Source organism: Prinia subflava, chromosome 4 (assembly GCF_021018805.1).
Source record: "Prinia subflava isolate CZ2003 ecotype Zambia chromosome 4, Cam_Psub_1.2, whole genome shotgun sequence".
NCBI lineage: Eukaryota > Metazoa > Chordata > Aves > Passeriformes > Cisticolidae > Prinia > Prinia subflava.
The window spans coordinates 58,313,849-58,332,768 of NC_086250.1; the positions used below are offsets into that span (position 1 = coordinate 58,313,849).

Sequence of the window (18,920 nt, forward strand, 5' to 3'; positions counted from 1 at the left end):
GTATTACAATTTTTATTTCTTTTTTCATGCTTCTTAAGCCATTTTTAGTGTACCATATAAGCTGATCAGAATCTTCCAATAGCTTTCTAGACAGAGGGCAAGTGGACCAGTATTAAAAGAAGGGTGATCTACAGTCTGTTACATTTCAGTGCAGTGTTAGAACTTTGCAATAATAATTTATGTGGGACAAAACCTGTACTTCTAAGACTGTATGCAAAACATCTTTGCACCGTTGTGTTTAATTTACAACACATTCACATGTGGAGACCGAGTTCAGATATTCATGACAATCAAAATATGCAGCAGCTTTTGACAAAGTTGAGTAGGGTTGATAAAAGAGCAGTTAAACTATTACCGCTCACATCATTCTCTGTTCATTAAGCTCTGCGTGCAAAAATAAAGTCAGCAATTTCATTATTGTAAATTGGCTCTTCTGAACATAAATGATTTCAGAGTGTTGAATCCCAGCTGTCTGCTACCAGTACTCAGAGATTAAGAAGTGATCTCATGATAGATCACATTGCCAGCTATGACTTTCAAAGTCTAAAACAGCAGAGCCTCCCGTTTCTTGAAACACATGACAATATTTGGAACATCTTCCAAAAGTGCTCTCAGCAGGGAATAAAATCACAGCAGTATTAGTAGTCAGGCTCTTTACAATTAGAAAGTTTTCCATGTTCACAGTACTTAATTCTTTACAGGTTTTGGCACGGTTTTTTTTAGTCTCACTGATTCCTATTGGCAGAAGAATGAGGGCACAGGGTCCATAACCACAAAATCATCTAATTATAGAGCTTGAAGAGAAGAAGGGCAAACACACCTCTGTTCAAAAAATGAATTCTATCAGACACATAAATTTTTAATTTTTTCTTTAATTGAAAAACATTTATTTTTACTGCAGGAGCAATGGATACAAACTTTTTAGCACAGTACATATCAAGAAGCTATGTTAAAATAGATTTGTGAATTACACCTCATATAATATGAAGTAAGCAGAAAAAGTAAAATTTAAAAATTTACATCATAAATTATGTAAAGATCACAAAAGATTAATGAAATCTATATTACTGTAGCTGAGTGTAAAAAGATAGTATGAAATTACATCTCTGATATCTGACGTGTTTCTATAGTAGATAATTTCTAGGAAAGATATTAATATCAAACTTTTTAGACTAAAGCTCACTACTTACATAGACAGCAGAAATGAAATTAAATGAATTTGTCTTCTAAGCATCTTGTTATTCAGCATTTATCTAAATTTTAATAAGACATACAATCGCACATACATTCGTTTTGGTAAATAAGTCAATAAGACTTACTTCTTAGATATAAAATAATTAAATAATAATTATTTAGATAAATAAGAATAAAGCACAGTCACTACCCTGAAGATTTTATGGCTCAAGTATGAAGCAAGACAACAAATTTGCAGAAAAGTAAAAAGAAGCAACACAAAACTCATCAGTGTGACTAAATGTTACGAACGGACTCAAGCTAACCTGTCAAATCTATTCTGGGCAGAGCAAAAAACCAGAACTTGAAATTACTTAGGGCAAAGTAGCTATCTGCATTAGGTGCTCCGTTTAAGTAGGGTGGCAAAGTGGGAGATAGCACCATTACTTTCTTGTGAATGCAAGTGGGTAATGAAGCTGTCATCACGGGCTGATAGACTGGAGTCAGCATCTCAGTGTTGAATCTGAGATGCCATGTAAGGTGTCAGTATTAGTCCATTAAAGTCCTCAAAAGACAAAGTGTCTAAGTTTTCCTTGGTGCCCTGAAAGGAAGGGAGCTAAGGGAGATGCAGAGCAAGAAAGCAAGAAAAAATGATGGACTGAAAAATAATCTTTACAGCTTCTTTGCAGTCTGGGTGAATGTAATTGGAGCAAAAATGCATTTGTCAAAGACAAAGAAAAGGACAATGCAGTAATAAAGATGTGAGTTGGTGACAGCATGGGTGAAAATGTCTTTTAGATAAGCCTATTCTTAAAATCATGAAGAAGAAAAGATCTGCAAGACAGATTCCTTAGCACAACATACTGAATATATTTTTGTAGCTCAGCTATGTCAACAAAACTGTAACTTCCTTTAAGTACAAATCTCACAGATAAGCCAGTATGAATTCAACTATTACTAACTTAATTATAATTATCACTAGCTTATATTCAGTTCAACAGTTGAATCTAGTCCCTGAAGTCTTGGTTCTGTAAAATCTTTCTGATATCTTGTACATTCCAACAGTAAACTCAGGAGCCATATTTTCTACTAATATTGTAATTCCAAATATGTACAAAATCATACATGAATGTTTTATCACTTAACAGCATCAGCTATCCACACCTCTAAAGAATTCAGGAGACTTTTGGAATTATGGCTGTAGTTAGGAAAATGAATAACAGTACACCAAAGTCTGAGAGATGCTGATGGTGGCTGAAAGGTTTTCATTACTTGCACATTTAATTAGTTAAGCTTAGATAGTAAAAGCTAAATGAATTTCACATTTTATATTCAAAAGTATTTAATTTACATTAAAAAATTATTTATATTAAGCTTACTGTTTTTTTCTTTTTTTTTGTCTGACACTAGTGTGGAACCAGTAAATTAACACAGAATATTCATATCATCACCAAGAGTGACCTGTTTGAGTCTATAAAATCACACTGGTTACAAGGGAAAATCTAAGGCAGCATTAAAATTTCTGCCATTTACTGCCCAGCCATTGTGTTCTCTGCTCCCCCACATGTGAAGTATGAACTGCCAATCTGAACTATGAATAGAGTAACAGAGCTATCCAAACTACTTCTCTGTGCCTGGGTTGTGGGGCACCTTATCTAGATAGAGAGGACTCCCTAGAAGTGAGAACCAAGAGAGAATAACAAGCTCTAACAAAAACTTTAAAACCCCTCATTCTTTTCCATAATATTAATCTTTGTATTATACATGGGCATGAATTATTTAAAACATCTCCCTGAAAACATGTCAGTTTAATTTCACTGCTATCAAAAAGTGACTCTGGGGAATTTGAAAATTGCTGAATGTAATATTTTTTGTCCTCATTACACAGCATTGCATCACACAGCTCGTTGCATTAAATAGCAAATTTCAAAATGGGACTATAGCTTACTAGAAGGATTACTGAATAAGTAGGACAAAATGTAAGCAGATTTAAACTCCTAGGAAAATAAAACCATCTGATATTTTCTACTTAAACAAATAAATGGCAGTAAAAGCGACTTGTTCAAATGATTCAAACAAGGACAACTATCATCATGACTTGATTATCACCTCACAACAAAAAAATTATTTCATTATGTTATTTGAAACATGAAAAACATGGCAGGGCATCAACACAGTGTTACATGCCTGTGTTCCAAGTTTATATATCCACCTGTTTAGGTATATACATGTACATCTATAATATATATATACATATAATATATACACATGAACCTTTGAACATCTGGAGACCTAAGATGAAACATTTATTTCTTCCACCCTTACCTTATCAAAACTTCCTTCCCTTCATATCTTAATATTTATTTCTACAGATATAAACCAAATACCAAGCAATTTTCAGGTTGTAACACTCTATAGTGTGAGTCCAGCCTAACTTCTTCCACTTCTAAATTTATTTCTCTGCTACATGACAATACACAAAAAATTCCCCAAAACTACAACCACACACATTGTGTGTCTGTAATAGGGAAGTATTGAGGGATGAACATTTGGTATCTAAGTCAATTATTTTGCTCACATTGGGAAGAATAAATATACTTTTACTGATTGCTTGGTTGCAGACATACTTAAAAGAATGAAAACAAGTATCTCAAGTGCAAAGACTATTTTCTATCATCATCCTGTCTGTAATATTATTGATACTATACTTCATCAAATAATAAGAATAAAAGTATTGCGTAACCAATTCCTTTAAAATTGGTCTTTCATTCAAAATCTGTTCAGTGTCTCTTCTGGCACAGTGCCACACCTGAGGTTCTTGGGAAATTATTCCAACTTAAAATTCCTGTGAGGTCTGTATTTCTACTGAAAGATGTCAAACAGACATGAAAAAAAGAGCAGGAGTTTTAATAGCTAGCAGAAAAGAACCAGGCCCTCTGACTGCCAGTTAGGAGAGATTTCCCTTATTCCTGTCATATGCAGAAAAACAAATACAACACATGCTGCGCGCAAGAGAAATGACTGAATACATGTAATTCTTGATACAGTTTACAGAAGAAAAAATTTCTGTACAAACTGTACTATAGCTATGACTTCTCAATAATGTGAATTCAATGCAATCAGAGTACTCCAAACAGCATTTACTGAACTTCCCAATTTTCCAATGTAGTTTAAGTGCTTATTACTTTGAAGACTAGGCAATGATCTACAGCTATTATTATCAAAGTGGAAGAATAATGGATATTATTCTTGCCTGTGGGACAGAAGTATCATTTAGAGAATTGATAACACTTTAGTTCAGCCATTTTAAAAGGTCATGTTACACAATAAAGAAGGCCAAGGCTTTTAGAGATAACATATGATGGTGATAAAATTAGAATGGATCTACAGATCCTCAAAATTACCAACTGCATTTCTATGTTGTAAGCAATCCAAAGCAATATGATATATGCATTCCAGTGTATTCCTGATTTTTGTACTTTATATTCCAGTTTACATGGCCTATAAAGAAATTAAACCACACAGAAATATCTTAATTATTAAATAAGTGCACAAATCTGAATGTGTTGTAAGGAGAACAAAACCAGTCTTCATAGTACTATACCATGGTATTATTTACTTGAAGCATAGTTGTAATAGATTTGGTAGAGAGAGGGAAATGATGCTCTTTGCTGTGGGAAATCAGCATGAAAAATTTACTAGGGAGGATTAACAATTGTAATCAAGAGGCATGGATACCAACATTAGAGATGATTTTGACAAAGTACCATAAATTGAGAAAATCTGACAGTGTTAGCAGGTAGTAGGAATTAAAGCTGTTATGTTGTGCCCTTAGGGATTTATTAATTTCAAAGACAGGCTATGACAGCTCTGAATAAATCCTTTCATGAAGATAAAATAGATGGAAGTGATACACAAATTTGCACAATGGTTCATTTGTAAAGGGCCACAGAGTTCAGTCAGCTGGTGAGAAAATAAGCTGGTAATGGGCCACTTCCCCAGGGTAGGCAATGGTGCGGGCTTTGCAGCACAAGCTTTTCACATTCAGCCTTCAAACAAGACTTTGAAGCCTTTTAGGCATTCAATATGTATGGTAGGGTAAAATTCAATATAATATTTCTAAGAGAGTGAACTGTCACCAGTTCACAAAAATAACTGGACTTCTATGGATGTATGCAAATGATTTGTCTATCTACCATATTCAAATCTTCTTACAAACAACTTCCTGATATGCTTTTTGCTGGAAAAAATGTATGGTTTTGAAATGTAGGGGGCCAAAGTTCTTTTACTTCCTAACAAAAAACAGGCTCTTTATTTTAAAAGACTGCTTGCCCAGCTTTTTTGAAAAAATGAACGTGACCTTGTTAGAGAATGTTATATTATACAGATGAGAAATTATAAACAAATACTTCAGTGATGCATTTAAGATTTCAAAAATCCAGTTATCTTTTCAGAAAATCTCTGCGAAATACCAAGGCGACAGTATCTCCAGAGATCATCTTCTCAAAGCCTGCCTCAGTTAAAATAGCATTTTTTTTCGGAGTGAACAAAGAAAACACATCTCCTACTGCTTACAGTCCATCACTTCAGGTCTAACAGTTTTGGAGCAACTCTAACTCTAGTAAGATATCACCGGTTTTGCTGCTCCTATTTTGTCTTAAATTCATCCCCAAGTAATGTTAGCAAGGTAAATTTAAGAAATGCCACTCTGTGCTTGAAAAATATCCCCTTCACTTACTTGAAAATCCTTCTCCTCCAGGATCTCTTTCCTCCACCTGACAAGGAAGGCAGCACAGACGTACAAGTGGAAGTGAGAAAAACCCTCTGGTTCAGACTAGAAAAAATAAAAATAGATCATCCTTTCAATACACAAATAATAATAATTTTGATCACCATATGCCCCAAGTGTATTTTTATGACATTTACTTCTAACTACAAATGTCAGCTACATCTGTCTCTCTTTGTATCACAAAGATGCTTGCATTTAATCTATGCCAAACCTATTCATTGCTATTATCTGTAACAGGGATAGAGGTGAGGCAGCTTCCATTTCTCATACTTAAGTCCATTCTTTACTGATGTGTTTTCCATTTCTGGTGTTATCCATTAGCTTATATCTGGTATGAAATACTGTACTACAGCTCAACACTGTGGCGTGAAAATATGTTTCATCTCCATTATTAAGTCAACTCTACTACTAGCAGTAGCTTTTGAAGTAGAAATTTTGATATAGGAAATTATTAAGCATTGTAAAAATAACAATAATTTGTATTATATTGAAAGGAATTAGATGTTTTCACTACAGGAAGAAAACCTACTCATAAGATTAAATATTTACAGATCAGTTTGGTATTCAGATCTGCAGTCTTCTGTTCTGGTTCAAGTCAGCAGATTCCATCACTTTATAAAACTCCCCCTAAAAAATGAGTATTTTTTAATTTCACGTAAGAGTTTAGCAAATTTTGTGATGAGGTCTTTAAAAAGCATGAGTAAGTTTTCACATAATTAATCTTAGATTAAAATTTGAAAATAATAATTTAAAAAATTAAACTACATAATCTAGCAAATGGAGGTATATTTAAATGCTGACATCTATATAATTTACAAGATTTAATTATAGTGCTTTAAAAATATAGCAAGTTTTTTCATATTCTCTGCTGGTCATTTCAAAACTGAAGTTTACTCTTTTGAAAAATACAGTGGTTTACTCAAGTATAGTGAATTGAAACAACTTTCTACATAAAGCATAACATGACAAAATACCTATTCTATTGCTATTTAACCTAAAACAACATGGTATTTAAAATCTATGAAATAAGCTTCCTAACCATAACAAATGAAAAGGAAAAAATATTCTCGTATTTCTACTTTTCCTTCTCCTCTCTCCATGACTGATAAAAGAGCAGTGTGCTAGAAGAGATTTGTAAAACACCTTGTTAACAGCTACAGAAACTACAGACCATCTGGTCCACCAAATCAGTAAGGTTCCAGGAAAGAGATAATGCCAATTATTTGAAGGGAAGCTTTGAAGTTTAAAAGTATAATTGGAACTGAAAATAAGAATTAGCTAATTTTGGAAATACTTTTAAGGAATTGTAGAAAAATTATCTAGACGTGTATTAGAACCTGTACTTTGTCTTGTGATTTTTCTGGGGTTTTTTCATCAATAAAAGTTTCTTCAAAATGAAGCTCTTTTAAATGAAACAAAATAGGTTTAAAAATGCAATTCATTAGAGAAAAAATGCATATCCCCCACAGATTTAAAAATTCATCATGCTTCAGAGATAAGTCTAGGTACAAAGTATTTCCAATGGATAGTTTTAGACAGTTTTAGAAATTGAGTAAAACAGCTAATGCATAATTGCCTTTTCTAACACCTGATACCTATTATACTTTTCCATTTGCAGCTTTTGAAGTTACAAACAGTTTGATCTCTAAATGTACAGAAATGTAGACTACCAGCTAAAAGCTATTTAAAATCAAGAATAAACAATGACCTTGATTTAAATATTTTAGAAAAAATCTCAAGGCAGATGTACAACCTTCCAGAAGACTTATTTTGAACATATTACAGATGACTCTGAGCAAATTATCTAAGAACCATCTGTCACTATCAATAAAAATCATTTAGATTGTTAACATTACAAATATCTCATTGCCCTGCAAATGCTAGATCTCCTCTGCAGCTGAAATGAAAGGCACTCTTTGGGCTGCACTCCCCAAACTTCTTGAATTAGACAACCACCAAAAGAATCCAAATTTTGTTGTATGACAAGACCTATTATTGTCTTGTCAATGATTAGACTAAGCAGCCTTCCACCCTGGGTACTTGAACATTTAGGGAGTGTAACACGTCATGCTATTATATTTATATACAAATGTTATTGTATATTTGTACTTATATACAATAGAAGATTATTGTTTAAGTACTCAGAAAAATTAAAGCTATGAAATTTTGTCAGGGTTATGGTATTAAACCACATTTCACACTCAAGTAATAGCTCAGACACAAGGACTTCTAAACACTCAATAATTACGCGTGAATAAAGCAACCTTAAGCAACTCCATTTCTACCGTATTACAAAGAGCAGATAGTTTAGGTGAAAAGAGACTTAAATAATTTTTGCCAAAATATCCAAGCAATCTATGGCAGAAAAAGAGAAAGAAGCCAACATGAACATCACGAAAAGTGGAATATGTTGCCTCCTCCTGCAAGTTTTGCATTTTTGATCAGCCAGGAGCCTTGACTTCCTAGGCACAGACTCAATTCACTGTCAAGACAAACTCAAGAGTTACAGTCTGAGAAGAAACACAGCAAGAACACACCAGAGATGTCCATCAAAGTAACTAGCATCTCACCAGGAATGACCAAGAGCAGATGACTGAGTACAGGAGTGCAAGATAAAGAAGTAGCTCCCCAGAACACTCCAAGTTTCAAAGGTTTCATGCTCAGAGATGTCCTAAGAGAACCTGCAGAATACGTCCATTTAACAGGAGCTAATGGATTTGTCTGAACTTCCTAATTATTTTTGCAACTGTAAGCTTTTTGGTAAATCACCAAGTCCTGGAACAAAGAATTCCAAAACACCTGTGCATGCCATATAGCATGTCTGGTTTAAACTGCAAAGTTTCATTCACAGTAGTTTGGATATTTGCAGTGAAAGAGTACGAATCACTGCCTGTTCACTTTTTTCAATCCATTCATATTTCCTTCTCTTTTGCAGACTAGAACTGTTTGCCCATTCCATGGTTCCTCATGCACCAGTTCCACCACCTTTGCTCAGCTTTCTTAAGGATCCTTTCCTGTAGTTTTCTCATTTTGAAATAGGGTTTGATCTGTATATAGCATATAAGTTGCAGAAAGAATATAACTCTCATAGTGGTCATAGTGATAGTTTGTTCTCTTACCTTTTCCAGTAATTCCTAACTTTTGGGGTTTTTTTTTTATTATTTTTCTATTCTTGACTGCTACTGAGCTTGTATTTTCCCCTTGTGCTTGACTGTAGGAAGCTACCTTGAAGCCCATAGTTATATCAGTAAAGCTAGGATTGGTCCAAACATACAATATCACTTTATATCTGTCCACATCAAATTTTACCTGTTATTTATGCCAGGCTGTTAACAGAAATATGAAGTCCTGTGACTCTTTGTTGTCCATCTCTCACCTATACTACCCTCAGTAACATGGTGCTGTCAGTAAACTTTGCTCAGTTGCTCCTGTAGTCCTTTTTTATCTCTTCAGCAGAAAGAGCTTAAGCCTCATGACAAATTGCAAAAAAATTACATGTTATTTCCTTTAATTTTGAAATTTGCCTGCTTGTCCTTAACATTTGTTTTCTATATTTCAGGGAGTTATTATTCATACAAGGGCATTCCCTTGAATTCCACAGCTGTGTTTCTTCTTTAATAACCTTCGGTGAAGAACCTTCTTCAGTGTTGTCAATATTCTACATCAACCTGGTCCACGTGTTCACTTGCTATAAAGCTTTGTGAGGTGTGATTTTTCCCTACAAAAATCATGTCAACACTTTCTTAAAATGACATATTTAGTCATGGTGAAAGAATATTACAATCAAGTTTAGAGAACACTGAATTGAAGTCACCTGAATCTTGTCATTCTAAAAGATACTGGAATACTTTGCAGGCTGCAAATATTTTTATAATACACAGCAGCCTACCAGCTCATGTGGGATCATAACCTTCTCCCGCTTGTCAGTTTTCCAGTCAGTTACCTAATGAAATTTCAATTATTCAAAAAGTGCTAAAATTTTTACTTTTACTCATTACACATGTTTTAAAGTTTTTTTACAGTTATATGCAAAAATACCTATTAACAACAGTTTTGATGAGTTTGCACATTTTGGATTGTGTTGCATCACTGGTTTTGCTTCACTATGACTATTCCCAAGAGGGTGATCCTAAAAGCAATAAGTGACCAACAGCAGTTGTTTAAGATGAATCCAATCTCACCATAAACATAGCAACAAGGCCAGTCTTTTACACTTTAAAAAAACAAAAACAAACAACCATGAAACATAACCTATAGGTAAGGCCTACAAGCAGCTGTTTCTAATGCAAACATCCATCAATTAACATGAAAATTTATGGGCAGTTTTGATCTTTGCATAAAAAATTCCGATCCAAACATATTTCATAGCATTTCAAAATCTCTAATGGAAAATAACACTTCCAGGTCATAACATAAAGCAAGAAATGGTCACAGCCAAAAAACTATGCAAATATCTGAACCCTTGGAGTTCACTAAATCCCTTATAGAAGAGCTATTTTTAAAAAAACATTACAAGAACTGTGTTTAAATTCTCTATTTTTGCTAGGCATTTTCAAAAAAATTACTTATCATACAATCTTCCATTAGATTTGGCAAATCTAATGGTGAAGATCACTTTTCACAACAATGTCATTGGCCTCTCTGAGCTAATCAACAACTTGGCAACAATTCCTAAAATATGACTTGTGATACAAACCTCTGCTGTGAAATCCCAGCCACAAAGAACACAGACCACTGCTGGAATTTTTTTGGATCAATACCTTGCCTGGTTGGAATCCTCCATATGGCATGCAAAATTCATGTTAAGACTACGAATCAATGTCAAATATAAATGGATGCCAGTGATAATTACCATTTACCCGATTTATCCACTCTTCAACTAATAATTTAGTTTTATGAAGCATCTTTCATATAAATTTCCACATGACCTTGTATTTTCAGAATGGAAGTTTAAATTACTGCCCTCTTCACTCGCTAACATGCTCAAGTCAAATAGATTAAAAAAATAACTAACAAAGTGTGTGTTTGACTTTTTTGTCCTAGCTTTTCCAGAATAAACTGTGGTGGAAGACAAAAATCAATGTTTCTCATTTGGTTGTTTTAAAGGATTCATCATGAAGTTTTTAGAGAGTTCAGTCATGACTAGGATGTCAAGTGGATTCTCACTCAATGAAATGCTTTCATGTCCAACACTGAACTGCCTTCTTTTATGGCTATTTTTCCTCCTCTTGTGTGGTGTTTTATTACCTTTGCACATAGGAGTGTTGCTAGATCTTAGCAAAGGAATGGAACTTCTTATGCAACTCCCTTAAAGCCTTTTCTTGCTGAATTGGGTATTGACAGAAGAAAGTGGAGTAAAGCAGTTTTCTTGAAAAATGCCTTGGATACAAATGCAAAAAGATGCTGAACTCTACACAAGGAGAATACTTTGCAGCACTTATTTCTAACATTATTTTGAAAAGAATCTAGACAGACACAGAAGTATTATGGATAGTGAGACTATCAGAAAACGTAATTTCTCTCCTCTAATTTCCCATGTTAATAAGCCTCTTGTTATTTGTAGTGTTAAGCGACCATGAGTTGTTCTCTGTACTTGCTGGAAAAACTATTACTTAATCTACTGCTTTGAATTGGTACAACTTCAAAAGGCAAACAACTTCCATTTTACCTAGTAGTTATATACACAGAACATAGCAAAACAGGGATGTGGCAATGTGACCATGAATTCTGCCAGTGACAGATCAATCACTGTGATTTTAATAACAATAGTGAGGGCTGTATATAAAACCCCAATCTAATATACATATTTGTGGGACTTCCAGTAGGAACAAAAAATTACTTTCTGCAAATTATTGGTTTGGCAGTGAGAATGGAAGAACTAGCAGCAAGAACTAATTAAACTCTTCCAGGTTGGTTTCAGTGCATTAACAAGTAGGAGCCACAAAACATTATAAGCCCACATCAATAACAATAGATAATTTACACTGTTTAGGTTTTAGAGAGCAGTTGATTATTTATGGCTATATTTTTTTTGTTCACCATAGCTGATGTATTAAAAAACAAACTATTCAGGTTAGAGCCATTAATATGGTTCCTAATTATCTTACCAAACCATGACACAGTGTAATGACTCAAAGTAGCGAATCTCTGTGCAATTAACACTGAACACCACTACGTCATTTACTGCCTGTAACAGCATGAAATACAAGCATACAATTAATTCTGCTTCTCATGTATATAAAGGCGAAGCATATACTCCTCTACACACCTTATTCCTGAGTATTTTCCTCAGAAAAGGCTTAGGCAGACAGATCACACAAGTTGTAACAGCGTTATGAGAAGACAACACCACCAAGAGCCTTTTTAAAAATTTCCACATGCTTGAAAAGTCTAACTCTCTAGCTGTTTCCCAGAAAACTCACTTTGCATCTTTAATTTGCAGAGATTACCCCACCTGAACTTAAAATCTGTCTTGCAGGTGTGAAGGTATTAAAGTACTGAGTTGTTATGGAAAGTCTGAGGAGCAATAAGATAAGGATAAACCCAGAGGTGACCAACTAGCTGCCTCGTCAGCTTGGTTGAAGGAGAAGTTGCAGAAAAAACTTTCTAAAACCTGCAGGCTATTTCTTTTTAATAGGTTACATGGCAGATTTGACTAAAAACATCCAGATATTTTCAAAGGCATGCACATTTGGGATATCAAAATTTAGATTTCATCCTTGTTTCACCATTCAATAACAGAAAGAACATGCACTGTAAAAATTTCTTAAATTTTAAGCTAGGCTGAAAACTGGGCTTCAATTATTCGGACATGACTGTCCATCTGGAAAGAAATTTGTTTTGATGTTTCCTTCTAATTAAAACCCATTCATTCTATCTGAAATCACTAATTTAATTTGTGCTTCAACATTCAAATTCTGTCTCAAGTTGAGACTTGATTAGCTGGCCAAAAATGTGGTGGGAAAAAAAGCAACGCTATGTCACACTAAAATCGACACTGCTTTTAGTTACAGAATTCCATTTAAAAGTATGATTTAACTTATAAAACACAAACTAAATCCAGATCATTAGCAAATATGTGCTGCAACAAATTCTGAACTACTTTGCTGCAAGGCAAAATACCTTTACATAAATGCCAACCTGCTTTAAGCAAACCATTGATTTGGTATAGTGGCAAGCACAACTGATTAAAAGGGAATATGGCAACTTTTCCACCTGTGAGAACTTCAGGAGATCATGTGAACCAAAATGAGACCATATTTCCTCACTAACCTCCTTTTAAAAGGCAAATGAACACAAATAAGCAGTATGACTAATATTTACTAAACTAATTCCCTATTTCACCTTTTGAAATTCAAAATTATTTATCTCATGTATCATTTTAATTATTTTTACAGTTTATTCCCAGAGAACCTCGATACTGGAAAATTAATTAATGGGCACAATAGAAGAACTGTCAGCATTGTTTAAATATAATTTCTGCACTAGCCTCATTTACATGTATCCCTTTATTCTAAACAGTGGTACTGCTGAATTTTTTGTATGAAATTGTTAGTTCATTAAAAAGAGCACAATGATATCCTTTTCTGCAGATATTCATGGGTTATCAAATCTACTGAAATACATGCTCAAGACAATCACTGGAGCTTTTAGTCACGGATTTCAAAGACACTGAAATAGTTGTATAATAGTTGTATCATTGTTTAATTAATTGGCTTTAGCTTTATCATATTATTAGCTTTCATAAAAGTTATTAAATTAATACTTCAAGGCAGACCTACAGAAAGTAGTAAGTGCTAGTCCACCATTTCACAACTGAAAAAAGTAGTGAGAATATCTTTACACATATTTATACTGAAAGAATAAAGCAAAATCTAGAGTAACAGTATTAAAAAATGGTTAACCATTTTAACCATAAGTAACCATTAAAAAATGGTTGCTTAATCCAATTTCTCATCAAATAAGAAGAAAGTGCTTACTGACACACTGCCAACACATAATTCAAAGAAATCCTCTCATGAAGTATGTTTTAGGCTACATATGTCACTTCCAAATAGCAAGGCTCTCGTGTGCCTTTCTGGACAAAGTTGTGGTTTCAATGAAGTCTTAAACAAAATATTAGAGGTAATTTGAGAAAAGTATATGAAACAATCCAACAAAGATATTGCTAAAATCTTGTTCAGTAAATAAAAACTCTACAATCCCCAAATTCCTAATTCTGTAAATGGGAGGATTACAACAATTTAATTCAAAAGTTTTGTGAAGATTTCTATTAGATTGACATATATACCAGAACCTTGTCTGTTCTAAGAAAAACCTATTTTCTTCTTAATAATAACAACAAATAAATTTTCAAGCAAACTATTTCCAAAACTTTTCCTTTCTGTCAAGGAACACATCATAAGAGCTGAGAATAAATAAATATGTCATATGTTCAGTCACATGTTTTCTAATAGCTGGTCTTGTTGACTGAGATAAGAAAAAATACCAAAAAGATACTTAGTAATAAGCATGAAATATTGCCTTCCTTCCCTGTTTTCCAAGATTGAAAGTTCAGGCATGACAGAGTTAAGTCATAATACAGAGTCAAGAACATCATATAGCTTTCAACCATCATCAAGATACTCAAGACACCACTGGCTGCTTCCCCTTCTCCCATCATTAAACCACATTTAATCACATTCTACAGAACAAGAAACAAGCAACAAAATCCTTAATTTCTGATCACCATTATTCCTGTTAGAGGCTAGGAAACAGCTGGGACTGGTATTTTCCTCCATTTGCTGTCCTGCAAAAATTGTATTCATGAAAACACTGCTATATTGCAGAGCAACACTCTTTGAATCAGTCTTTACTTAGGGATGGCAATTTGCCTTTCCAGTCTTGCCTTGTGATGATGACTTAATTATACCAAGCTTTTTGTGACCATATGACTGCTTACAACATTCCTTGGTCTGAATGCTTCACATTTCATTCAACTTCTATTAAAACATTATTCTAATAATGCCACAGAAACTAAAATAGGTAGTTGCTAAATGCAGCAACAACTTATCTGATTAAAGAAAGAAAAAAAGTGCAACATCTAAAAACATTATTTAGCTGCTCTTCAGCTATGTCCACTACAGAGGCTCTATAGCTGTGATTGTGCTAAACTGCAGGTTTATAAAAGGGCTTATGTCAAAAGCAACTGAAGAGACACCACCATTACTCATTCCAAGTATCTGAAAACTGCTAGTCACTCAGTATCACAGCTGGAAATTTTAATAATGCACAAATTTTAATTAAATTCATTAAATACTTGATAGCTATCACCAGGAGCTCGATCTTGTTGGGACGAATAAGACTAGCTTCTTCTTTTGTTAATACAAAAGACTCACCAAGCTAATCCAAAACCTACTCTTCAGACCACTTCTATTCCCATCCACCAACTGCTTAGCACACAAAGAATTAATAGAGATGATCAGGGGCAGTTTTGCTGAATTCTGATCAGAATGAGAGACTACATCTACTAAATATGACTGTCTTTATTAGATTTAGCAAAAATATTTCCTGTGAATAACACTACAGTTCTGAAGATGCTAAATGACTCCATAGATGCCACAGCCTACTCAGAACTTGAATATCCTTCAGGACACTGAATCAAGGTAAGATCTTTGATTTAAGTCTTCTTAAGATGCTGACAATCAACTGCAGAACAATCAAGATAAAGTCTGCTCTAATAACAAGCCTCCACACCAGACCACTGATTGAAGACAGCAGCATAAAGCAAAAGACTCATGTGGGAATGGCAACATCTATAGAGTTGCTGCAATCTGCTTTATCGAGGTTCTCTGGAGGTTACCTCTGATGCTACTATTCTTATCTCTGAAAAACAAAATTTCTATTTTGACCCTGAAGAGCCCTGAGCAATTATGAGATTATTACAACAGCAACACATATATACTTTTCTCCATCTCAGGAGTATCAGACACTAACCATCAATGCTTTCCTAACAGCCACTTCCTTAGAAAAGCTCCTACAAGAATATCCAGCAGCAGTGTAAATGAAGAAAAAAGTGGCAGAAAGTGAGGCAAATTTTAAGGTACTACCACCTACATGCAACTTTATTAACTCTAATATTAACAAAAATGCATTGGATTTTTTTCCAGAAAACCTTACTCCATCACAAATACAGCACAAGGGGTTAAAAAGCTCATGCTCTTCAACAGCTTTTCCCACCCTGACAGCCTGAGGTAACCTGCACAGTTTCATGTTTTTCTTGTTTGACATGACATCACCAGACTGAGAAGTTTAAGTTACTCAAATCTCTTACTGCTGTCAATAAACCTGACTTGCTGTTTTCCATCAGCTTTTGTGAGCAACAACCCACTAATCCATGCTGACATTTAAAGCACTGAGTCTTCAGTACCAGGAGCTTGAGACGCTTCCAACAGATGACAAAGCAAACAAGAGTGCCCTAAACACTACCCTTACCCTTAAGCAGCTCAAAATAGGAGGACAGCTTTGATCCAAAGAAAAGCTTTCTGGCTGATATTTTTTGACCAAACGTAGAACCTTCAGCTGAATTTCACAGTAAACCATCTAGTATATTACTTCTGCAAATTCCTTTACCAAAAATTACTGACCAAATACTTTAAGAGGACAATACTAGTCCCACTGAAACAACCTGGACACTGCATTAGATTCCCAAGCATCTCTCCAAATTTTCAGAAGCATTTTACTTATTTATTTTATTTACGACTTTAAAAGAGTTCATAGTAAGGTTATAAATTACTGTTTCTGGATTTATTTTCTACTATTATGAAAGAAAAAAGTTACAATTTTCTTTAAATCTCTCCTATTAAGTTGTAACAGGCAACAAAAAAAATTATAAAAAAATTAAGCTGCCAGGCTTCAAGATGAATTTTATCAACAAAATGAATGTGAAAAAAACAAATATGCTCCATAGTAACAACTCAGCCTCTAGAAAATTTAAACAGAAACCAAACAAAATATTGTCTACCCAAGGTGTGAACTAAAATATTTACTTATTAAAGGATGTATCAATCAAAATGTAATTGTTAACTGTGTCTGTCCTTCAGCTTTGTAATATTCTTCAAATTAATCAAACGGATTTTCCCACACAATTTTGCTCATAGCAATGAAGACTGAAGACTCTGAACTTCTAGACTTCAAAATCTGACTAACACATCCTAAAATGCTGGAAAGAAGGAAGTAAAGCTGTATATTCAAGCATAAATTTAAGTTAATGCCAATGTTTTCATACCTCACAAATAATGTAAATTGCAAATATAACTTCATTTGGTACACAGCTACAGGATTTTTAACACAGCTAACTCTGTGACTTTGTGTACATAGGGATTCCTTGATTCCCAAACACCTTAAATCAATATCAATATAGCAAAGGATATAGAAAAATTAAATAAAAAATGAACTATATTTAATGCAATTAGATCTCTTACAAAAAAAAAAAAGGCAGATATTTTATGATAATCAATACTGATCATCCAATACCATTTTGGAAAACTGTTTTCTGTACACCTTACTTTTCAGGGTAGCATTAAAAACTTACTGGTATAAATTCTGCCATTACAGAACGGCTCTGTGGAAAGATGAAGCTCACCACACACTGACAACATCTGTAGCTCCTTCCAGCCAAAACAAAGGCAGCACAGTGTGCATAGTTGGAAGAAACATGTTTGAAACAAGCAATGTGCAAAACAAGCTGCAAAACAAAGTGATCAGCTCACACAATGTTATACTGAGAGTTTAGACACTGAAGAGACTCCCAGAGCCATGCACTCCCAGGCACAATGATAGAAACAGAGGAGGCAAACTACTAAATTATTCCAGAAGTTTTACAATTCTTAGCACTAGTGATGAGCTTCTGAAGATGCATCCTGGCCACCTTTCAAGAATCTGCATTGCCACATAACTCTCAGACAGCAAGCACTGTACCAGCAACATTCCAAGGGCTGTTTATTTTCCATGTTATCCCATTAAAGCCTGGCTAGCCTTTGATGGCTGTGAAAATTCACTGCACGACTGAGCACTTAAACAATAGACCAAATGAATAATCACTTCTCAAAAACGACAAGGTGCTGCTACTATGGAAACAGGTGGGAAGCAAAGGTTGTCAGCACTGCTCAGTGAGAGCCTACAGAGAACCAAACAGCAGAGTTCTGTTTCTGTAACAGGTACTGAACCAAAGAGAATTTAAACCAAAGAAAAATAAGAAAAAAAGAAGTCATAGCCCAGATAAAATAAAAGCCATGAAGAGTTCATGTGTAATAAAATGGGACTCAATACCAAAGAGGAAGAGAATCTACAAGTCAGAAAACCAAAAATCGCTTTACCACATAGCTAATTTACATAGCAGATATTCAGAGATCATATTAATAATCAGATTTAAAACTTGAAAAAATATATATACTGCAATCATACATTTATTCTGTACTAAATATTTAACTGCAGAAGTCATACAGTATCATGAAACAAAACATTTAAAATTGTATCTTATGGAATACATTTCCAATTGTATCTTATGGAAAACTGAACATAACTGGTATTTTTAATTATGAAAATGCTTTACGAAAAAGCAGGTGTTGACTTGTTTCAAGACAAACCAAGAGCACATAACCACCAGAAAAAGATTTTTTTTCTGAAATATTAAAATGAAGTCAAAATACACTTAAGAGACAACTTTTCTGTCTGCAACCTAATCTTTAAAAAAGTATCACAAATTAAAGCTGTTTATACTTCCCTGAGAGGACAGATTGATTTGTTTTCCCATTAAGACACTAATTTTCCACAATTTTGATAGATTACTATTAACAATAAAAGAATCGCATTAGAAAGAAGAAAACCTGTTTATTAACAAACAGGAAGATTATCAGAACTTAAAGGCTATTTCATGAAAATGCTACCAGCAGTTTTGTGGAACTTTCTGAGCATTATG

At 34.0% G+C, this 18,920-nt stretch overlaps 1 protein-coding gene across 1 annotated transcript in view; it reads right to left on the reverse strand.

Annotated features, from left to right (window-relative positions):
* TBC1D22A (TBC1 domain family member 22A) overlaps nt 1-18,920 on the reverse strand; it is a 150,484-nt gene that overhangs the window by 26,030 nt on the left and 105,534 nt on the right. The window contains exon 12 of the mRNA XM_063396828.1: nt 5,912-6,007. Coding sequence (XP_063252898.1) covers nt 5,912-6,007 — 96 coding nt within the window. The remainder of the gene's footprint in view (nt 1-5,911; nt 6,008-18,920) is intronic.